This window comes from Apostichopus japonicus, chromosome 1 (assembly GCF_037975245.1).
Source record: "Apostichopus japonicus isolate 1M-3 chromosome 1, ASM3797524v1, whole genome shotgun sequence".
NCBI classification, from domain to species: Eukaryota; Metazoa; Echinodermata; class Holothuroidea; order Aspidochirotida; family Stichopodidae; genus Apostichopus; species Apostichopus japonicus.
Genome location: NC_092561.1, coordinates 4,819,564 through 4,844,175, shown reverse-complemented (window position 1 = coordinate 4,844,175; position 24,612 = coordinate 4,819,564). Strand labels below are relative to the sequence as shown.

The following is a 24,612-nucleotide window of genomic DNA, read 5'->3' as shown; positions in this document are numbered from 1 at the left end:
TATGCAAAAGCTTCATGGTAAATCTAGAGCTAATACTGACTGTTTTCTTAATAACACCCAAGCTCATCTACACGGTGCTTTCCGCACCATCTCCAGGTGCCCCTTACCCAGCTGCGGGGTTACATACCTTTGACAGTTCGAGTCTCATCATTGGGATGAATGCCTGCCACAAAGTCTTTCAAAGCACCTAGCAAAAAAAAATAAATAAATAAATAAAAAAAATAAAGAATATTGTGATCAAACTTTTAGCGTCGTTAAAGATTGATTTCAGTTTTAATGTTTGTTTCTCTCTTTTTTTGGTTATTAGTTTGTTATTTAATTTTAAGGTACTACATTTACGGGGAAAATAAAATGTTGACATATTCTGCTTTCTTTCAACTGGTGACTGATGTTGAAGGTATTGTGAAATTTTGATAACACCTAGTGATAACAGTGCCCACATCAAACTAGTTAAAGCCACACATGTTCCCTTTTTGCTCACTGACACACTGTAGATATATGGAAGTGCTATATACATTAAAGATCCAAACAAAGTGATGATTCAAATACAAAGAAATCTCTAGATATATTTGATTGCAAGTTAACTTCATTAGGGTAAACAAACAAATTACTGCTCTAATATTTGAATGAAGTCGTCCTTCAAGTGTTGCACAAATAATAATTCTAGTGACATTTAGTTGATATCGACTAAAATATGAATACAGACACATCAAGAATGTGGTACGAATGTTGTGTGCATCTTATTGTCCCGAAGATGTCTTACCAGTGACCTGAACCTCGGACAACACTAGTCTGGAAATCTACTCCAAATATAAAATTTCTGGTTGTTTCAAGACAGCGTTGATAAATAAAACAATATAGTGTAACTTAATTTTACATAATTTATATATTATATTAGTTGTATTATACATGTATATCTGTATATATAATTGAAATCAAAATGAGTTGGAAAATCAAGAACAGTGAAGCCTCCACCTGGATTCGAACCTGGGCATCCCGCTTTATATGCGGACACCCTAACCATAAGGCTTTGGATGCTGATTGTATGTCCAGAAGTTCGAAACCGGTAAGGAAGGTCATAAGTCCACTGTAGGCCTTTGTCACCTGTATCGAACAATACTAGTTTTGTTATATATAAATATTATATATATATTTATATATATATATATTTATAAATATATATATACATACATACATATACACAAATATAGTAAATAAATAAATAACTCATATAGATCAAAATTTGTTGTTTAAAGAAACTTCTGTAGGTATTAACAAGGAAAGCAGTTTTACCTTCAATTGCTCTGAAGGTGTCTTGTGGTTTTCCGATTGGTGTTCTCAGCTTTGAGATCACACAGAACTGGGCAGCTTCCCAAGTAGCCCAAAAGCACTGAACTGCCAGATTATGGTCAATCTGTGAAGAACAATCAAATTCACCCAGTGAAGGGCCACCAGATGCGAGTAGGTGTAGAATTACTATTGATATATTGATGAGTACCGCTGCATGTATGAAATACGCCCTTATATGTGAAGGGACTTTCTAAGGTTCTCTAACAAATTTATTCGGGGAAGCAGTTGGAAATGTTCACTTGAGATTCAACAAGTATTCAGTTTTGCAAAGTCAGTTGAGAATTCACTCTAGGGTTCACTTGAATGTTCACTTGAGGCTGCAATGAGGATTCAATTTAACTTAATTGAGTTGAGAACTCACTCTAGGGTTCACTGGAATGTTCACTTGAGGCTGCAATGAGGATTCACTTTAACTGAATTGAGTTGAGAGTTCACTCTAGGGTTCACTTCAGAATTCACCTGAACATTACCTTGAATATTCCAATAGGATTCACTTTACATAATGGAGTTAAGTGTTCACTCAAGGGTTCACATGAGGATTAACTAGAACATTCACTTGAGAGTGCATTGATGATTCCTTTAATTCTATTAGTATTTTAGTGAAGCATTTATTTGATAAGTTTTGTTGCAATTGAGGACACAAAATTTGATAGCTGCATGTTGATTCTCAAAGTGCAGCTTTATGATATTTCTTGTTAAAGGGTGTGAAGACTCGAGCAAATAGAAACGTCTAATGCCGGTAATCTGACCTAGTTTCGAATGAGGTGTAACAGAAGTGTTAGACACCACCATCGATCCCAGAAAATACACATACAGCTTGCTACCCTCGGTAATTAGACACTATTGTACAGTCAGTACATACAGCTGCGGTCAATACCCACAGCACAGTATACAAACGATACAGCGATGGACATCTCATGTCCAGCTAAAGATAACAAGGTATCACGTTTCATTACTGTCTGCATTTTGTAGCGACACGAAAACAAAACGTCACTTGCAAGCAACAGAAAGATAACTTTTGCAGATGGCCGCACGCGGTTTGGGGCGAGTCTTCAATGCCTTAAAATACCCTTGTTCATTACTCACTGTGGTCTCTAGGATATTATCAGTCCTGTTCTTTCCTGCTTGAGGTCTCTGACAATTATGGTAGATCTTGGCCAACCAGTCATGATCCCTAAACAATGAGACAAAGAAAAAGATGACATTTGAGGGAGTTTGCTTGTTGACAGACACAAGTTTGAATTAATGAAGATACTCAGATGGAGTTGGGAACCCTGATTACATAGTTTACAAGGTTAAAAAGCCTTTAAACACTCTCAGCCATTAGATGGGAGGGGGAGGGGGTGGGGGAAGGGGAGGGTGAGGGAATAAATGAATAATACCAATTGCCACTGACAACGACACATGGTTGGAAAGGGATCACCTCGGACATCAGGGTAGATAACCTGCTTGAGTGCAATGACTTCTGTTTCTGAATTAATGGCATTGAATTTCATTCTTAGGCCATTAAACACTGTTTTTTTTTCTTTTAAAAAGTTCTTGACGTTTAGGGTAATTAACACTCTCTACATCTTTTGGACTTCCAAATTGTAAAAATCCGACCTGTCACTGAGCATACAGAAGAAAGAAGATGCTTAATGACTGATATTTTGTTGACTCAGAGTAATATTGAAATGTAGCACCTTGGTTTCTCTCCTAGTAGTAAGAACGCAAGCACGGTTCTGGCATCTGACCACAGGAATGTCTCATTTACTTGTTTGGTCATGTGACTCCTCCTAGCTCTTGGCAGCATCTGCAGCTTCTGAGGGTCGACGTCGCTGCTACCAGCCGTCTTGTCCGTGTTTGGGATTCTCGACAATGGAGCAATATCGACTCTGACAGAGAGACGGTGAGAAATGTCTGATTACAAAACTGTCCAACGGCAGCTCGCAACAGTCGTTATACATTTTATGCAAATGACGGGAAATGCTTCTTAAAAACAGAAATGTAATTCTGCTTCTTATGCAAATGAGTTCTATACGGTATAATTATCAAGCTAACTGTAACTAATTTGATTTTTGTAACAACATGGTTTATATCGGAAGTTTATCATTTACTCTGGTAGCAGCAGTGGGATTTATCTCAATGTCTTAAAGGTCACATGACATTTACTCTTCAACACATTGCAAAAATACATACACATATACCTTGTGGCTTTATAAGTACATTTAAAGACTGCTGAAAATTCACAGCACAAAACAACCAAAAATGTCTATTGACAGCTTTAGCAAACAGTGTGGACAGTGGGATCTACATCAAAAAGACTAAAACGACCCTAAATGTCATGCAATGTCCGAACAAGAAGACTGCCAATGCCTCAAAGTATCCAGCAATAAACAAAAGTAAAAAATCTACTCCAAAATTTTCACAAAAGTTAAAGTTCTTCAATCGACCTGTTCAACAAAAGACAGTGAAACTTGGTCTTTCAATTTACCTGCTCAACACATGACAAGGCATGTGGTTCAACAGATGGGAGTAGCTAGTGGTGACAGTGGGGTTGGTGCTAGCAAGATGGGTTTTACAGATGGAAAATACTCGCTCCATGAAAGCGATCGGTAGGTTTGGCGTCGGAAGCGCAAGCTGAAGACACTCACAGACAGCGATGACAATGTCCAGCTCCACGTCGAATGCTTTATGGGAGGAAGAAAACGGTAAATGATGAGCACACAAGATTAAACAACAACAACAATAAAAATATAACACTTCACTGCGAAATGAAACTGGGGGGAGAGGGGTGAGGGAAGGGAATGGAAGGGTCTGTTTGTTTTGTTTTTTTGGTTCTCTTTTCTTATTGTAAAGTTCTGTATTTTTTCAGGGAGTATCACGACCCGACAAGCCCTATAGGGTTTTTTAGTACACTTCCTTTCACAAGTTTTGTTTCTTATCTCCTTCTATGTCATATGTCATACTTATGTTGTGATAGAATAAAAATAAATAAATGAAATGACTCCAACAGATAAAGCTATATTTGTTAATATCTTGCACAATCAATATCTTTAAAATTGACTGTTCTTATACAAATATCAACCAGGTAGCATGAACGTAGCATATTTTCACAACAATAGTACAGAATTTAGCTTATATTTTGATATAATATTCTGGCCTGAGCTTATTACTTTTGTTGGAGTGGTGGTCTCGTCAGACAGTCTTGTGTTGCGCTCTGATTGGCCGAGCAGATCTTTAAGTTGTATCTTTCTACTCTGATGGTAAATCCTCTCATTTGAATTAATATATCTACATTCTGAAACCCTTGACTAAATCTGTTTTATTATGTCTACTTTTCAAGATTTTGTCGTCTATTTTTCATGTTCTTGAACCGGCATCATTTACATTATCTGTTAAAATGGTTACCAGTCCTGACAGACCTACCATTTAAGACACAGACTTGGTTAATAAACAACAACAAGGTATTTTGAAAACCCATCCATACAAATTTGTTCACTAAAAATCATCATCTCTCCCCATACGTACCAAGGTGAAGCAAAGCATTGAGTGTGGACACAAACTGAGGTGTGATGAAGACATGGTAGTAACCACCGTGCTGGAGGCTCACAATGATATTTGAAAGCCAGTGAATCACCAACCTCCTGGCAAGAGAAAAGAAAAAGTAACATGAAGAAAATGAAAGGCCAAGTCCTACAAGGATTGTTCAAGGGCAACCCTCTTTTTAATGAGGGGGGAAGGGGTGGGATAAGGATTATTCAATGGCAACCCTCTTTTTAATGCGGGGGGGGGGGAGATGGGGATTATTCAAGGGCAACCCTCTATTTAATAAGAGGGGATAAGGATTATTCAATGGCAACCCTCTTTTTAATGCGGGGGGGGGGAAGATGGGGATTATTCAAGGGCAACCCTCTATTTAATAAGAGGGGATGAGGATTAATCAAGGGCAACCCTCCTTTTAATGAGTGGGGGGAGGGGTGTTTATCATTTATCATAAATTTAGAAAATAATGACAAAAGTAATCACAATTTTTGGTGTTGGCACCTGTTATTGCTTGGTGGACCATGGTGATGGTGCTATTAAGAAATTGGTAACTATTAACCCCCAGTTCATGATCAAATCATAAAAGTGATGCCCCTGCGTGATCACAGATTTGCAAATTTTTTGTTTAAGCTTCATTTCAGGGTCGCATCATCATTGAATAACTTCTACTAATTTTGCCATATTGACTGACAAGAAAGATATCATTTTATTAAAGTTATTTCATTTTGGAAGGAATATTTCTTGAGTCAAGCCATATCAGATCCCCAGCTGATAATTTAAAAAAAGAAGAGTTTCTGCTTCAACATTAAATGGACAAACTGTTGCTTTAATCATACACAATTAACACATTAACACTTTTATTTTAGCTCCCTGCTTAAACAATGTACTGTCGTTTTACATAAAGGCAAATACATTGACCAACAACTAACATCTTTTAAGCGACTGTCCACTTTTAATGCTTTTGGAGAAGCATTTTTCCCTCCTGGTGGACTTAAGTAACCAATCGCAAGTAGCCATTAGAACACTGATCTATAACCATGGATCATGAATTGAATTGAAATTGCCTGAAATTTCTAGTTGACAGCTCAAAAGTTGTGATTTATTTATCGTCTGGAATATGATTCGGTGAGTTCTTTATTTAATTTTTAAATATCCATTAACATTCTCACACTTTTTTATAATGAATTAGTAGAGGTCCCCAGCCCCCCACCTACTGTCCCGCCCAAAGATGTAAAGTAAAGGCAAAAATCTTAACCTGGAGTCAGCAATCAGAGCAGGATTGGGTAGCAAGTCCGTTAAAAGGTTTAAGATCCTCATAAAGAATTGGCCGGTCTTAGATAACCCTCCGGGGTGTTCAGATCTGCCAGATGGGATGGCTATCCCCTGGCTGCTTGATATGAAATACCCATGACTGAAACGAAGACAGGAATTTATACATTTGATATTAAAGAGCACTGATGTATGTATGTATTTTAGATCCTCCTACAAGCAGGAACACGCGAAGAAGCCATCATTGGCTTAACAAAAGCCGCAAGCTGGCCGAAGTCAGTCTCTTAGATTCATATTTAACGTCCATGATTATGAATTGTCAACAACTCTGTAACTGGACGACATACATTAATCTTGGAGTGACTTGAACCTTATGATGGAAAGGCACCGGCGTTAACCACTGAGCTAACACTCCTATGTGTTATGAAGCTAACACTCCATAATGATCAAAGTAAATTGATTGTTTAATTAATTATACAAAATTCAAACTTTTTCAAAGAGGCAATTATTTTTGTTAGCGATAAAATAGTTTATTTAGAGCAAACCTTTTACATGAGACCACATAGCAGTGGAATGAATATGATTAGTAAAACAGTCCTCACGTAACTCTGCTATGTAGGCCTTTAAATTGATATCTTGAACCTTTACCTTTAGGGATACTGTTACCGCATCAACACATCAACCTTTATGTTAAAAGTATATATGAACAAAACCCTACTGGAATAGTAAATTTTAATTTTAATTGTTCTGATAACGAGTAACAAAGTTTGCCTGTCTTTCTCGGGCTGACAGATGTCTCTAAGCCGGAGAATATTCGATACTAACCTCTCGCAATGAGTGAAGAGTGCATGGAGCAGCGTGTAGTGAACTGTCGGGTGACTTCGAGCGATGATCCACGACTTTGGAAGAATATGAGAGGTCAAGAGTTCAAAGACACTAGGACTGAGAGCCCAAACCTATACAAGAAAAGAAAAAATACATATAAAGAATATTTGTTGTGTGGTTATTATTTATACACTTAATACAAGCCTAGCAAATAACCCACTTTGACTTGTTTGTAAATTATTATGGAGCTAATATTTGCATTTTGACCCAACAAACATACCAAATGAATGTAATTGGCTTCTGGAATAATTCTTGATTGCAATTTTGGTCATTGGACCCCTTGTTGGCATGCTTAAAGCCATCACCATTATCTAACAGAGGGGGTGGGAGGGGGAGTGGGGAACCGAAACCGACATGTCCAATCCAACTTGGAGAAATGTTACGTTAGATGATTACATCTCTCGGCGAGTGATTAAATCCCTTGGCATGTTGAACTCGAATGATTGCGTCTTTTACTTTTCTGTGATAGTTGATGACAGTAATGATGACTGTTAATTTGACCGATTTATAGGAACAAGACTAACCCCGAGTAAGGACTTGGTTCTTCCGATCTCCGTCAGGGCAGCCAGGTCAAAGGTTGCGATGAGTTCTGCATCGGACTTGGTCAGTGTAGACGTCATGCCAATGAATGGATTGTTTGTCACAAATGAGCAAGGGACGGAAATCTTTGAGCACGAGAGGAGGACGTTGAAGGCGACCTCTAGATCTCCCAGGATGAGACTGAGATGTACAAGGAATGAGAGGAATATGGATTAAATAATTCAAATTAATTTCACTGATTCTGGATCATGCAAACATGGACTAAAGTTAACTTTTACCTAACGTCACAAATGTTCACTATGTGCACTAGCACTATGTCATGATTCTCACTTGTTTCAAGTGTTAAACTTAATCCGTTTAAAAAGCCATCTTTAACTAAATTCAAACATAACCATAAACCACATTTCTATAACATTAGGCAAGTAGATCACTCCCAGAACAAGAAAAACAAAGTCAACAAAACCTGTACATTGAAAAGTATTAACCCAACCCCCCCTTCTTCACCCCGACCTTCCCACCCCAGAAACAAAAGGGAAAAAGAAAACAGGTCATACTTGATAGAAACTTTTGCAGAAGCTTTAAAGCTGATGTTTTTATGATGACATTGTTACCTGTAGACCAGTTCCAGTATGGTGACATCTTTGATACACAGGAGGCTCTGGTAGACTGACAGCAAGAGATGAACCAACTGGAGGAACAAGAAATATCAAGTAGCAAATAATCACTCAACAAGGAGGAACAAGAAATATCAAGTAACAAATAATCACGCAGCAAGAAGGAACAAGAAATATCCAGTAGCAAATAATCCTGCAGCAAAGAGGTACAAGAAATATCAAGTAGCAAATATTCACGGCAGCAAAGGAGGAACAAGAAATATCAATTACCAAATAATCACGCAGCAAAGAGGAACAAGAAATATTCAGTACCAAATAATCACACAGCAAGGAGGGACAAGAAATATCAAGTAACAAATAATAATTCTCATCAACTTTACAAATGCTGGAATTTCCAGCTGGTGTACATATTCTAGACGACCATGCATGAAAAAGGTCAGGGAATCATAAAAGTCTTCCTTCCCACAACCTTCCTGTCTACAAAGCACATTTTTGCTGATTTTTGGGTACAAGCTCAGCCTGATGATGTGACACGTCATAGATAATCTGCTCCCAACAGACGTGTCAGTACAAGTCTGTACTCACACGGACCCTCCAGTAAATTTTCCTGCACTTAGGTTTTCAAATGTACTCAGAGGAAGCAAACATGAACTTCCAGGTCATTGTGGCATTGTACTTCATAATACGCTAACACTCGACATGATGGTTTCTCACCTGTTTGTTGTTCAAGTGTCGCAGCATCCTTACTGTAGATTCTGGTCCGAGCAAACCCTGGACCAGCTCGGCTGACATTCCGGAGGAACTGTATCGACAAATCTGTGATGGAAGTAAAAAATAAACATCCAGTTGTCGGACAGGAAGAGCAAGCTTGACCTTCCAGACTTGTTCTATGACCCAAGAAGACAAAATACCTTCTTACCGGTTGTCCAAACACTATCCACTAAGATTACCTACTGGACAACAAGCTTTACATACACATTATAAAACTGTAGGAGAAAACCTTCCACCAGGATGTTTGTATTATTACACAACAAAGTTTACTTGTGGAAACAAATTATTAGATATGAAGAGTGACAATTCCTCCCACCCTGACACTTTTTTCCCCCTCCCATGAGTAAGGTTTCCAATTAAACAAGAAAATTCTCAGGACAGTGTTAAGACACATATTTTTTGGGCACCAAGAGATGACAAAATTACATCATTTTTTTCCATCACAATGTCAGGACTACAGAGAAATTTAATCTATATGGTTGAATCTGTGGTAACTGTGGATTTAAATCTAACCTTCTGCAGGACATTGAGAGTGGATGCTATTTTCTGTGTGGCTGATTCTTGATGCAGGAGAGTGTCAAGCTGGTTTTGGACATACTCAAGGAGGTTCGTCTGACATTGACCAAGCTGTGACTTAACGGCTTCACAGATCACTGCGATACAAGCATTGGCTGCAGGGAAATCAAAAACAGGTAATCGATGTCATATTATGTATGTATGTATATATATTAGATCCTCCTGCAAGCAGGAACTCGTGAAAAAGCCTAATTGGCTTATCAAAGCCGCAAGCTGACCGAAGTCAATCTCTCACATTCATATTTAACGTCCATGATTATGAATTGTTAATTGTCAACAACTCTGTAACTGGACGACATACATTAATCTGGGAGTGACTCGAACCGGGGACCTTATGATTGAAAGGCACCGGTTGAAAGGCACCTTGATTGAAAGGCACCTTATGATTGAAAGGCACCATTATGTACTTTTAAAAAAATTTGCATTACATCATTGATCTTTGTAAAAAATATTGCTGTCAGGAAAGTACTTTTGAACTAATTTTCATTACATCACAGGCCTCTGTAAAGAACATTGCTGTCAGGAAAGTACTTTTGAACTAATTTTCATTACATAACTGACCTTTGTAAAAAATATCTGCTGTCAGAAAGGTACTGTTGAACTACTTTGCATTACATTGCTGACCTCTGTAAGGAATATTGCTGTCAGAAAAGTACTTTAGAACTAATTTATATTACATTGCTCACCTTTGTAAAGAATATTGCTGTCAGGAAAGAACTTTTGAACAGTCTCTGCACTCTGGATGATACTACTGAAAACCTGAAATGTGGAAGAAGAAAAAAGCAAATGTTACAATTTTTTTGACATTCAGCAAGCAACATCTACAGTATGACAATGCTTTTCCTTGTCAAAAACCAGAAGGCCAGTTTCAGCAAAAAAACTTGATCAATGCTCAAAACTTGCCCTACAGCAAATACAGAAATAAATATACACACACTCAAATAAAAAATTAAGGCAGCAAATCACACAAAAAAATAAACAGAATAACTTTCTAACAAGTAGACATTAATTAACTTGTAATAATTAGAGTGCCTGACATTTTGATCCTAGCAGGATCTTCTTCAAAGTATAACTGAAACAAAACACAGAACACACAGACTTTTTTCAGAAGAGAAGCAGTTTCTTCTCTCATGAAATTATCTCAATATTTTCTGGTGGTCAAATGACCAGAGACTACAGATGTCTATTTCTCATGCATGCAGGAGGTACAGGCTTACCCTTGCGATGAAGGATGGCTTGACGGTTGGAGTTGTCTGCGGAGATAGGGCATCACCAACACTCCTGACTACAGTCATGAACACGCTGAGAAACAAATAGTAAATAATGATATCAATAAAAAGTTGATAATCTTGAATGACAGACACAGATAAAAACATGGAAAATTTCGAAAGTACACGTTAATAGACAAACCTAACAAAATCTTGTAGTTCAGTTTGTAGGAATCATGAAAATCCCAAGTGATTTTGTAGGAAACAAAAGTTTTGTTGCAAATGCAGGTGGTTTACTTCAGAATGGTCGATTCTAGAAGGAAGCTATGGGTGCTGACCCCAAGGTGGGTGTCAGTGGGTTGGGGTGGGGGTAGCACAGTGCTAACACCCAACCAAGTTTGACAGGTTAGGTAGATTGGAGAATGCATGATTTGCAAAGAAACAGTGACGAGAGGGGTGAAGTTAAAACTGCCGTCCAATAATTGTGTTTAAAAGTAAAATTATACTATGTCTAAAATTAACATGATCCTCTGGAACTTTTTTCATTTTGTTTTTCAATACGAAGTTCCAACTAATATGGACGAGAAATCGCAGGGGATACTATAAGGGTTTAATAATTTGCTTAGCATGAAAACCGTATGGCCACCTTGAGTAACGAAATGAATGTTCAACAAAAAAAAAGGTTAGAATACACAGTGGAGAGGAAGCCAATAGACCAGGGTTTCCCTAACTTTATCCCCCCACGAACCCCCTGTAGATGTCAGAGTTGTCCACGAACCCCCAAATTTTTTGAGACACGATCTGAGTCATCATTATACTATAACATGCATAACAGTGCTTCGTAAAAGATCAAGTTCATAGTGTAATATTGTAATGAAATAGAACAAGAGATGAATAAATATTTATTTGGAAATTTCAATATCAGATCGGATCTTTATCTTCACGACGTACTGTCATGCGTACACCAACTTCACCAAAGTCATGCGGCCTGTGTCTGTTTCATAATTCAGTTATTTACCACATGCACGGTACTACTATGGCAACATATGCGTATGGAACGCGAAAAGAGTTTATCGATAGGTACGACTATTGTACACTACAGAAAGTTCATCAAAAAGTACTCTAGTTTTGACTTTCAGAAACGTCTAACGAACTCAGTCGGCTGGACGCACACACCCCCTGGGGGTTCATGCACCCCAGTTAGGGAACCCCTGCAATAGACAAAGCACTTGCTTAAATAATACAAATGCACGAATAAGCTAATAATTGAAAGATTTATCACACAATCATTTTTAATCTTTTACACAAAATATTATTTTGAAGTACAAACAGAGCCACACTGTTATATACAGATGAGAGCTATAGATAATTCCATCAAAACTGCTTTCAATTACTTCAATATTTGTTTCTTCACCTTGTTCTGTCATTTTTACTACAAAATCAGCGCGAGCCGAGTTCGGCCGACTGAACAAACATTTTAAAACGGAATTAGAAACGTGAATTATTTGGCTTCTTTATGATCACATGAGAGACGGTACCCGAGAAAGGCCATAATTTTGTCCTTGCAGAGTTCTTGGGATGGAATGTCGCTTTGGTCTGACAGCTTCTCGGAGTCCTGGTTGTCAGTAGATCCACCACCGTGAGATGCCAAATCCTGAAATAACAAAAATCAAAGAGCCTGGATAAAAACTCACATACAAAAAGGAATTTGAAGGGCTCTAAAAGAGATCAAATAATACACCCTCCATTCAGCCTGAGGTGATTCTAAAATATGCCTCACAAAAATGATAAAACAATGATCATTTTGGTACGGTGAAGGGTGCTCAGATGCAAAACGGTGCTATATTTTGCAACTTTTTGAAACAAATTTTTGACTGTTTAGGCTGTACTCACATACAAGTTACATATTTATAAACTATACACTAGGATTTTCTATGTCTGCCAGTAAGGGGGGGAAGGGGGAGGGGAGGGGAATGATGCCCTCAGAAGTATACATGACTGCACCCATGGGAGATTAGGTGCATATTGTGACACAGGTGTGCATAGGAGGATACAACATAGATGGGTATTATGAAGACAAAGAATGGGGGCAAAATTTGGGATGTGGTCACACAAAATTGAATTCTGATAGTTGGACTCAGTTCCAAGTGTCCTTCCAAAAGTTAATCTGAACGAAGTAGAAGAAAACCCAAAGAAAATTTCTTCTACTACTTAAATTTTAAGCAACAATCAACAAAAAGTGAGATAAAATTTTGAAGGGGATTTTCAAAGCGGGGTCACTTATATACTAAATGATATGTCTGTATTTTTTAAATAGTTTTCTGACTGCTGTCATCAGAAGACAATCCCCGATGATTGGAAAGGACAGTCCTTCAGAAATAGACTGCGATGCTTATTAAACCCTGATTAATCTTATGATTATTATTCCCCCCCCCATTCCCGCCCCCACTTTCTTCATACTAACCTCAGCATATGCCTCCAGATCCTCCACAAACTGACTGAGCAGATGTATCGTGAAGTTCATATCTTCTAACCAAAACGGACGGAGGCTCACCAACGATTCTGTGACGAGAGGGAATAAACAACCAGATCATAAGTTTATCAGTTTCATGAGGATTGCTTGGTTGGATATGACAACAGATCTATTCATTTTAGTGCGTCCCATGCCAACGTTTACTTGAAAATGACTCACATTTATTATTATTTTTTTTTTATTTATTTATTTATTTTTATTTATTTATTAATTTGATTTATTAATTTCCCTCTTGTTCCTTGGACAAATGTAATTTACTATGCGTTACTGAAAAGGTACAGAAGATCCTGCTAGGATCAAATTGGCAAGCTATCTAACTTTTACACATTTGCCTGCTTCCAAGGGCATTTTGCAGTCGTTAAGCAGTTTGTAAACGGTATTTTTCTCTCATGTTTTGAAAACCAAGTGCATAAAATAGGATGCTATAGCTAATACACTCTAATCCACAGCTATTTGAACTAACCTGTAGTGCATCGTTTTTTTCATATAGAATAGCGTTTATTGATCTTACACTGGACTAAAGAATTGCAAAAAACAAAGAGAGGAGGAGGGGGGGGGAGTTAAAGTAACTCTGATACTGTGGACAAGACACCTTAATATTAATCCAAATAAAGTTGAGACGTTATCATGAAGAACAAAAGTTGAAACGTAAATCAAAACCAACATATATCATTACCGTGGGAGAGAATGGGCATTATAGAACACTTGTCTACGCTTTAAATGAGATTACAAAAAAATGGATCTTCCACTATAGATATTGGTATATATCCCAATAGATCTATCAATTCAAATGATTCCCTACCCCCTTCCCTTTATCCTCTCTTTGTCCCTCTACTGTTTATCTCCTGCCTCTCCTCTTCCCCTGTTGGTTTCTTTCTTTCTTTTCTCCATCTCTTGTCTAATAATCCCCTTACATCTATTTCTTTGTGTTCACCATGTTCATTAACCCGTCTGTATTCTGTGCGTGTTTTTGTCCCTTCTGTTACTGTTACTTGTCATTTGGCCTTTGAAGAAGATCCTGGTAGGACCGAAACGTCAGGCCAACTTACTTTTACACATTCTCCTACACAGGCTCTCTAGTGGATAAGCAGTTTGCTAACAGTTTTATTTTTTGATACCCACTGACCTGCACAATACTTGATCAGAGACAGCTTCTGGGTCACATCGATATGCCATCCGACAAGTATGTCGACGGTGTCCTTGAAATGAGCCGAGAAGATGTGCGGATGATTCTGGGCCATGAAATGGATGGTGTTCGTCACAGTCACCAACATTTCTGGATCGAAGAGAAAAGAAAGAAGAACATTCCGTGTGGAGTGAGAGTTCTTGAGATTTTGTACATATATATATATATCTATATATATATATATATATATATCTATATATATATATATATATATATATATATATATATATATATATATCATCACAGTATGATACAGCACTATTTGACTGTTCACTACTGGCTCAGTGAGAGAAGCCATTCTAACAATACGTCACGTCATATTAACCGCTGAACCTGGCCTTCGTCAGCAAGTATTTTTTATTAAATTGTTTATTAACTCAAGCTGTGCTAATAACATAATAACATAACATAATAACATGAGGAACTGTACTATCTTTAAGGGGTGTAAAATAACTGGAATCTTTTCAATTTAGAAGGAAAGTCGACTGCTAGTTATGCTTTGTTTCAATTACTGATTTTCTGAAAATGCTAAATATTTTTGAATACCACTCTAATGAAAAGGGTCAGTTTAAGTCACCTTAGGATCATATACTGATGATGCTAAAAGTTTAGCATGTATTAGTAGGGTTTAAGAATGGTAACTTCTGTCACCTTCTGTAAGATACAAAATGAACCTTACTTGTTGCATGTAAAATCTTTTTAATCTTTCTGGTATCTTAAGTCGATCAGAAAGCATGACACTAAAGTGACATAACTATCTTCATCTTACTTGTTGCATGTAAAATCTTTTAGTCTTTCTGGTATCTTAAGTCGATCAGAAAGCATGACACTAAAGTGACACAACTATCTTGATCTTCCATTTACTGTGTGTGTTTGGAGTCAGCTATTTTGAACACAACACAATAAGCAGTCAATTTGCCCTTTCTTTTCTTTTGGTATGGTTATTAAACTCCCCTCTTCAGCTTCAGTAAATGGAGGGTTCCTTCAACTTCCATATAATACAAGTTACATACAGTAGCTTCACAAGTACCAGAATCTTGAAGGAGTTAGAGATAGGGTGTGAGGGCAGGAAGGGTGTGTGGCAGGGGGGGGGGGGGGGAGATTGGGCAAATTTGAGTCAGGATTCATTCAGCAAAACTGAGCTTCATGATGATATTAAAAGCAGACAAGTGTGTGTGTATGTGTTTGGGGGGGGGGTGTGGGGGGATGGGGGTACTAGATGTTGAGATCTCAATGTCACTGGTCTCTGAGCTAACTTCCCAGAGAGACCCTCTGCAGTTAAGTTACCACTGTAATGAGTAGAGCGAAATTGCCAGCAAACAAACATCTGAAAATGATACCGACCGACACATTTCCGTTACAGAGCAGCAGCACAGATTAGAGAATTGCAAATCAAAGATGGATGACAGGCAGAAGAGAGTGTATTACCTGGAGTCTCTGCTATTTCCAAGACAGTCTGGAAGCTGTTCATGGTCATCGGTAAGAGTTGTTCTATGTGAGCACTTCTTCCACCATGCTGCAGTGTCTGCGTGTTCCAGATAAAAGATACATTGATGCAAACTTATCCTAAAGATACATTATTAACACAAAACCTAATTGTAAATCATAGAGTATCTCTTCCTTTTGCTTTTTTTTCTCGAAAAAGCATTTGAAGCAAGCAGTGACTAGCCAAAACTTAAAAGCCATATACTCTACCAACTGAACTGTTCAGTCCTAAAGTGCGACTGGTGGCGATATCTGGGAGTTGTTTCTTCGCCAGGGTGATACAAAATGAAAATGTGAACAACATAATATCTATATATATCTCCATTGTCAGAAGACAACTCTTCATATAGAACCCTGTGTGTCAGTCAATGCACCGCAAAATTAAACGACATTCAAAAATATCACACAAGTATTCAGATGATATATTGTGGAAGAACTGAACAGAAACAAACAAATTTGAGTTTTATTTACTTCAATTTTACATTAATCAATGAGTACAATTAGTAACAAGGGTAAATACCTGGAGAATAGCAGACAATATGAATCCCTTGACTTCATCGTTGGTTCTGGTTTCTAAGCGATTGAAGAGCCATAAGATTTGTCTGAGGAAGAAGATATTTAAACTAGTCAAGACATCCTCTTTCAACAAAAGCGTACATAACCCTGCCCCCCTTCCCCCTCTTCTGTTATGCTGTGCTTTAATCACTAATACCCCAATTCTAAAAGCTTATATAACTGTTTTATAACGGGATTGTGCAAAAAAAGAAGGGGGGGAAAAAAGGAACATTTTATTCTTCCAAAATACGAGTCATGATTTGATTCAAGACTCATGCTCAGATGCATGAACAGAAAAATAATGCTCTTTAGTTTATGACAGAAAAACAAAATGCAAAGTATGTGAAATATTAAAGGGATTTTATTTGTGATGTCATAGATGCACACTGACAAATACTGGTTTGTTTTTTCTTTATTTTTCAGTCTATTGATTTGACCTTGGATTTGGATAGGGTTACTAGTTTGTCTAAAGGGGATGTGAAGTTTATAAAATACCAATACCTAAGGAACATTCACATTATGGATGCATCCAATTGTGGGGTATAAATTAAATGTAAATTTTAAAGGAGAAAAAAACATTATTTATTAGTGTGCAACTATGACCTCAAATCTGTTTCCTCCAAGTTCTTTTTTGGTAAGAAAGGTGGCAACTTCAACTGTCAATATCTCAAAAACGGTACATAGGAATTGAATCAAATTTTCACCAAAATGCTTAGATTATGTTTTTTGACATGGACTATTCTGTTAATAGAAATTCTGACTATAACCTTGAATTCTGCTTAAGTTTTGTTTGCCATATGTGCCTCCCAAAATAATTATTGGCTCAATTATGCAATGAGTTATCCCTTCTCTCTCACAACAAGCTGTAAATTAATTTAAATAGCAGATGATTATCATAATAATATATGCCCTCAGGATTTTCAGTTTTTTATCTTCTTCAAAGTGCGGTGAGCTTTGACACATACTGTGTAGGAACATATAATTAGATTTGTATTGGGCTTGAAAAGAATCAATTTTCTGGCGATTCGTTAGTATCTAAGTTTCAAATGTTGTGTGCTGTGTCTCCCCCCCCCCGCCTCCTCACCCCCATCCCAAAAATGCAGAACACTACCAAAAACAAAGAGAGGGGTGGGGGAAGTTGGGAAATGCAATGACATTATCTGCTGTAGATATAAGTTTTGATAGGATCTGAAAAAAATCTGCTATAAAAGAATTTACGCATCAAATAAATAGTGATGAGACAAGAATCCCAAATCATTGCATGCTTTTTGAATGGGGGGGAGGGGGGGGCGGGAGGGGTAATTTAACACCCACTACATACCTTCTGCTGTCATTCCCACAGAGGACAATCAGAATACCAGCAAGCTGTGCACACTGAAGCTTAAAGTCTGAACTACATCTGTGAATCAAAATTGGAAGATTTCATTCATACAACTTTATTTCAGTCTCTTTTGACATAAACAACATATAATAATACACAGAACATATCTTTTAAGGAGAAAGGAGTCTGAAGAGTGCTCACAAGAAGCTTGGAGTAGCTTATAAATGTGAAGACCCCTTTAAAAAATGCAAGTACGTCTAAAGACGAGACGATGAAACGAGAGAGAATAAAGGAAAATTAAATCATTTAGGCAAGTTAACTGTTTAAGCTTTCATTGAAAAAGTATGACATGAAAATCAATGATACTAACAGCCTGTACACTCCCCCCAAACACCCCACCCCCCACACACACACACAAAGAAAGAGAAGCTATATGAAGTCGGCAATGAAAGTTTCATATTCTTGAACTTATGGTTTGGACTCTGATAACAGAGAACCATCCGAATATTGCTTTTTAAATATTGTGTTATACTTCAAGCCATTAAACAAAGTATGACAAAATCGACTAGATCGTACTTGGGTTTGGAGTTGTATCTGTTGATTGTAAAGCTTGTTTAAAGCTGCATTTTCATATGAATTTGCCATAAGATGGTAGTACCAAAGTACCAAACAAAAAATGGCTGAAGGAAATAAAGGTGTGCAGGAAAACACACCACGGATAATGAAAATTAGTGAAACTTCTGTCGACCAATGATAAAGTATGGAATTTTGTTAAATCTGAACAAAGAGGGAACAAAAATTTTCTTTACTGGATTAACCGGCCATCCGGAGGTGAGCAAATATCTGTCTGGCGAACAACTGGCTGTTTGCATAAAATTCATCGTAACTAAGTTCCCACTAATAGGTTAAAAAACTGGTATCACACTACATCACTTCAAGGAGATTCCAATATGAAACAACAAACAGTGGTAGTTCTATGATCTACCTGAAGGGGAGTTTTACTAGCCCAAAGCCAGGGGTGTTCTACTCACCACACCTACACATCTCTCCTACAGTGTACACACAGTACAGGATCATGCCTTGTTTATAATTTCGTTACCGAATTTACCCTTTGGAAAACCAAGAATATGACCTGGTTTGTCCAAGGGTCCATCACAAAAGAAGTCCTTAAAAATTTGCCAGGGATGAACTAGTTGTAGCAGCATATGATCTTTTGATTGTGTTAATATTACAAGACTTTGTAAGAAGAGATCAAACGTACCTGTCTTGAAAAATTTCACAGACAACAAGGAGTAGGCTGTCTGCTTGTTCTCTCACTGTCTGCAAACGAAATAGATGAAATAAAAATTAGCAAATATAAAACACATATGGAGAGTCAAGTGTGTGAACTTTACCTGATTTAACACTACGTGATCTAACAGATGCAATTGAGGATGATTTTTATCCTAATGTTTGATACAATTGACTGCTAAAATGATCTAATCCAGGCCAGCAGGGGAAGATTCCTTCTTTTGAGTGATGAATGAGGAATATTCCAAGCATTTTTGGTGACATTTGTATTCAACACAGGCTTTCCTTTTCTCCTGGGATTTCTCGTGTGAGAGGCAGTGACTGGTTTGTAACACTGGAGGGTTTGAGCATACCTGGGGTCTGGGGGAGGGGTATGTGGGCATGGTCGCCTGAAAATTGTTGTTGAACATGTTGATGTTAATCCTCCTAACAATAAATTACTGTAGATAACAATGCTATGTTGAATATGCAGAAGAACATTTATATACTTGCTGCTATTTGTTAGTGTTCACAGCCAATGTTTTCAATGTCTGATGATGGCATGGGTTATAAAAGTTGGACTGGTCATTCCTCCTCTGAAATGTGAGGTGGCAGTGTTGCTTTTTTTGGAAGGTGGTTGCAAAATGCACACCTCACAAAATGAATTCCAGGACAAAGCCTGCATTGACTATGTCACTTTTTACTAGATATTGAACTTTAGCCAAACTTGAATCAAATGATTGCAATGTTATAGCTGCACACTCATAATATTAACGTTCTTGACCAAGGCTTTGATAGGGTTCCAATATTATCTTGTGTGAATGTGAAGTTAGCATTACAAATTCTAATGAATGAGATAAGTGGCAAATTGCTAACAAATTTCAAAAGAAAAAACAGAAAAGTGTGTTTTTTCTATGACTTGATGTGCATGTATGATTATCATACATGCAAAATGTAGGAATGTGCGACATGCAAAATGCATCAAGATGCTTTGAACAGCTGTCATCAGTCACATACCACTTCACTATCAATAAGTGTAGCCAAGACAATCCAGGATGTTATTAATAGATCAATGTACTCATTGACCTTTCATTGACCATTCCGAATGCAGGGGCATTATGTTTTGAAGTATTCCATCTCAAGCACACTAAAAACAAGAAAGCAGCTGGATTGTGTTTGCGGTATTATTTCTCTCACCATCAACTATACAACTGAACAGAAACTACAGTACTATATTCAATTGAGCGTTTGACAAATTCAGAGCAAATTAAAACAGATGTAGACAATATTGTGACATATCAAGACTAAAGCTGTGCCAACATTAAGGCTTGATGTACCACATTTTTTGCAGATTTAGCTAGCGTAATTTGCATATAACAGTCAGGGCAGAAGTTGTTAGTGACATTTACTGTTGAGACTTGACCTTGCAATTAAGTCTACCTTTCTGGAACCAATTCAACTCTGATTGCAACATTATATTGCACTAGAAATTGAATATGAAACAACATGCTAAATACTAACAACTTGAAAATGGTATGGACTTCATTCACCCACCAAAATGAAAAGAAGAAAACTTTAGTTAGAGTACTTTAAAATTCAAACTACTGTATATATACTTAAAAAGTGATAACACACCTTAATGTTTTCTGTTCTTGTAATATATTCTCTGAGACTAGCAAGAGCTTGCCGCCGGTGTTCCCCATCTGTCTCTTGGACACGAACTGAACGGACCAAACTAGAAAATGTTGACCTGTCCGTAAAGAGTTTCCTGCCTGTAATTTTTAGAAAACAATAGACCGAATGGGAACAAACTTGAAAACGTATCATAGTATTATCTATCATGTTAACATTTAACTAGAAATTTTACCCTGGGTGGTCTTGAATTGAACAAGTAATGATTTGACATGCCATACTGTACAGTAGCTTTCCATCCATTTCATTCATGTCTCTGTGTTCTTAAGATGGTACAAGTTAATTCACACTTTAAACCTCTGTACAGCTACTGTATGGCCTAACTTACATAGGCTTGTGATAATATACAGTACTAATTAACATGTTCACATAGAGTAAAATTTTATGTGTCTGTGAAGTCTTCTGAAACATTTGAAACATGTTCACATATTTATACGATCCACCTACAGTTAAGGACATATCCATCATTGCTATATAAATTTTAAGACCATCTACAAGGAGTGCATTCAGGAAATAGTTGGAAACAGGAGCTGCCTTCGGATACATTCTGCAGAGAAACCTTGTCAAACTTCCCGAAAAGAGTTCGAAATATCCTATGCGCCAGGTACGGAGCTCCTCATAACTGTATTCATGCTACCAAACTTTATCGACGCAAAGCCGGGCTACCAACATTCAAAACTGCCAACTTTCTTCGCCATGCGGTAAAGTAAATTGCACTAGTCTAGTACTGCACAAGCACAAGTAATGTCTTATGAGATCAGTTTACTCATTGCAAGATCTCATCTTTTAACACTTCTGCTAAGAATTTCATGGCTCCATTTGATCACAGTTTTTGCAAGGCTTGCAGCCTAAGTGTTGAACGTAGTTTGTCAAACTGAGTGATGAATCATACAACAGAAGTAACGGAAAGGATAGGCTTGTGTTTTTCCCAAAAGAAATGGCTGGCACACAGTGTCATTCCATATCAATTTGAGAGGGGGAATATGATCGTTCATTCAAAAACTTAAGAATCCAACTGCTAAATAATTCAATGGATTCTATCCATAATCATCACATGAAATGTCAGAGATGTTTTGTTATTAAATTTTGACGAAGAGGCCTTACAGTAAGTAGCCTTATAATGTGAGCACAGTCACATAATGCCAGGTACAAATGATTTACGCACTTATACAGTAGTAAAGCCGTCTGGAAGCAAATCTCGATAGTGTATTTTATTTCTATATGGGTTCCAAAGATTGAGCAATGTTTGCAAATTGTGTGCGGGCGCTCTCAAAATGTTATCGGGCTACCAAAAATCTCAGGACAAAAAAGTTAATTTTTTTTTTCAAGCACTGTCAGTCTCCTGGACCTATCCAGACTGATGCCTAAGTACAAGTCAGAGAAACGAAAAATCCTTCACTTAAATATTTAAGGTAAAATCCTACACATATTGTGGAAATTTAAAGAAGCTATTAATTGATATCAGTTTAAGTTTTGAGACTGCTTGGCACTATCCCACTTGCTGGTAAAATCAAACGTAAATCTACTCTGATTAAAGCGCAGCCACATGATAAATCTGAAAATTTTGTGAGCAATTTGAACGGAGTACATTTACACCATAGTTTTAAGTCAAATACAAAAGGTATCAACGTTTTGATACCACTTTTCAGCGTCATTATATTGTGCCACATTAGGCCTGCCCTGTCATTAGTTGGCCACACTTGCTTTCGTTTTACAAAAGCTACATAGGCCTAGGTCTAGGTGGTACTTGAGGTTGAACAATTTACATTTCTGATACAGGTATAACTAGTTTAACTGTACGTGGCTGTTACTACTACTAGTGTTGGCCCCAGTGTTTGGCCTAGCCTTGACCAACAGTGTGTGTTTTATCCTAATGTTATATCCCGCAATCGCCTAATGTAATACTGAACGTTAGGCTACGCCACGACATAACATTAGGCCTATGCTAACCAACGTACACAAATTAATGCCACATATTGCCAAAGCGGATAGAATCATGGTGTTACTTACCTTGCCGTCTCATTCTTGTATGATTGATGTGTCAAGAGGTTCATATAACCACCACGAAATAGAAGGATTTTCTCTCTTTATTTACAGTATGTTTCAACGTTTTCAGTCTCTGAAGTGAAGCGTTTGGCCAATGTTTATCCCTTGCCGAAGCACAGGGGGCGGCCATTGCTGTAAAACGTAAAATCGCCAGACGACAAGCGCTAGCCTCCCGTTTGACTAAAATGCATATATATCAGGTCTTACTATCTTAATTGAAAATTAAGTGAAATGAAATCTCTGTGTAAGAAAAATGAAGAGATTGATCGTCGAAAATCCCGATAAATATACACGAAAATAGAGAACTAAGGTCTGGTTAATTTTGTTCGAAACTACCAGTGTGGGAAATTCCCCGTAATTTCGATCTTGGCAGTTTACGTTAACTTCTACAAGTACATACACCCGCTCGTGGAAAAGCGCCGTGATATACACCGGATTATATAAGATACAGTATACTCTCATGACGTACGTTTTTGGTTGGCAAACCGAACGAAAGTGCTTTGACCTGATAAGAATACCGTTGCCAGGGATTGTAGAGGCGGTGGGCCCCTCCTCAGAAATTGTTTCTGTTGGGGTAAGAGCAATAGCGCAGCAGCGGACCCCTTCCACTTCCATTTGGTTAGAGTTATTGCAAGTATGTTTGAGCTGAATCTGGCAAAATGCTTATATAAAATACTACATCCCTTGTGACAGTACCGTGAGATCGAGTGTCTCCCTGTACAAGTGTCCGCCGGGGGGTCATATTGTACCACAACATTTAGCCCGGCCGGACAAGTTCTGCTGAAACTTTGGTCCCTTCTTCACAGCAAAATGGTCCGCCCGGACAAAATGTCCTGGTACAGAATGTCTGCAAATACATCATAGTATATCTTGTCCCCTCATATAGCCTAGTCTTGGCAAGTATATTCATTGTATCAATCATTAAAGCAGATGCATACATAGTTTGCGATTACAGGAAATAAATGAGACGTTGTGTGTTTGCAACTAAACAAAACATAGAAAAAAAAAGAATTAATAAGTCTTCCAACTGTAAAACATGTTATCATGTTTGTGTTGTAATTGCTGCTATGTTTATCCTCCGTATATGTTGTGTGCTACATGTTGCATGTTGTATTCGGCCACTACATCGCGTTCATAGTTTCAAGTTACATCCTAAACGAAATTGACAATGTATACAACACTCAGGCCCGTACACACAATTTTCAGGGGGGGGGGGGTTAGTTGAGATGGTACGTTCTCAATTTCTATATCGGCAAAAAGGTTTAGATGCCACCCCCCCCCCACCCGCGCCTCTTAACCCTGTTGCGATGGCCCGGCGTGAAGCTAACATTCATTTGTAAAGAATAAAGGCATTTGAACCCAGGCAATTCCAGTGATAAAGGTTCGTTGTTTCTAATTATGGCATTTTTCAAAGTGGTTCAAATTAAATAATGGCACGGTGTCTTTTCCTAACAATAGAAATGCTTTTCGAAAAGGGCAGCAATAACTGTATTCTATCAACAATGTCAGCAACCACCTTCCCCCGCAAGCACCTTGTCTGAATTATTTATCACCAATAAACGCGAATACGTTCAGTTTGTTTGATAACACACAATATCCTCGTCAAAAGAACTGCAAACATCAAAGTAACAAAAACAAAGAAGACAAAAATAAAACCATACAAAAAAAAAATGCATCGTGGTTTCGATGATGTAACTTTGAGCGGTTTTCTTCATGAATCTGAGGTAATGTTTAGTGAATGTGTACAATATTCTTGATCTTAGAAATACAGTGTAAAGCAGTGTGAT

At 37.6% G+C, this 24,612-nt stretch overlaps 1 protein-coding gene across 3 annotated transcripts in view; it reads right to left on the bottom strand.

Moving 5' to 3' along the window:
* Positions 1-23,199, bottom strand: part of LOC139962069 (serine/threonine-protein kinase SMG1-like) — a 72,987-nt gene extending 49,788 nt beyond the window's left edge. For 2 of the 3 annotated variants that reach the window (XM_071962048.1, XM_071962134.1), the window contains exons 1-23: positions 22,790-23,199; positions 20,723-20,859; positions 19,080-19,138; positions 17,819-17,896; positions 16,463-16,544; positions 15,886-15,982; positions 14,398-14,547; positions 13,203-13,300; positions 12,277-12,392; positions 10,748-10,832; positions 10,217-10,289; positions 9,468-9,625; positions 8,898-8,999; positions 8,181-8,257; positions 7,554-7,749; positions 6,970-7,100; positions 6,131-6,286; positions 4,861-4,976; positions 3,824-4,019; positions 3,033-3,224; positions 2,437-2,524; positions 1,294-1,414; positions 128-187 (exon numbers count right to left, since the gene is read on the bottom strand). In XM_071962048.1, the coding sequence (XP_071818149.1) occupies positions 128-187; positions 1,294-1,414; positions 2,437-2,524; positions 3,033-3,224; positions 3,824-4,019; positions 4,861-4,976; positions 6,131-6,286; positions 6,970-7,100; positions 7,554-7,749; positions 8,181-8,257; positions 8,898-8,999; positions 9,468-9,625; positions 10,217-10,289; positions 10,748-10,832; positions 12,277-12,392; positions 13,203-13,300; positions 14,398-14,547; positions 15,886-15,982; positions 16,463-16,544; positions 17,819-17,896; positions 19,080-19,138; positions 20,723-20,859; positions 22,790-22,802 (2,581 nt within the window). In that variant the 5' untranslated portion in view covers positions 22,803-23,199. The remainder of the gene's footprint in view (positions 1-127; positions 188-1,293; positions 1,415-2,436; positions 2,525-3,032; positions 3,225-3,823; positions 4,020-4,860; positions 4,977-6,130; positions 6,287-6,969; positions 7,101-7,553; positions 7,750-8,180; positions 8,258-8,897; positions 9,000-9,467; positions 9,626-10,216; positions 10,290-10,747; positions 10,833-12,276; positions 12,393-13,202; positions 13,301-14,397; positions 14,548-15,885; positions 15,983-16,462; positions 16,545-17,818; positions 17,897-19,079; positions 19,139-20,722; positions 20,860-22,789) is intronic. The other variant, XM_071961962.1, reaches the window with a different exon arrangement.
* Between the last annotated feature and the right edge of the window lie 1,413 nt (positions 23,200-24,612).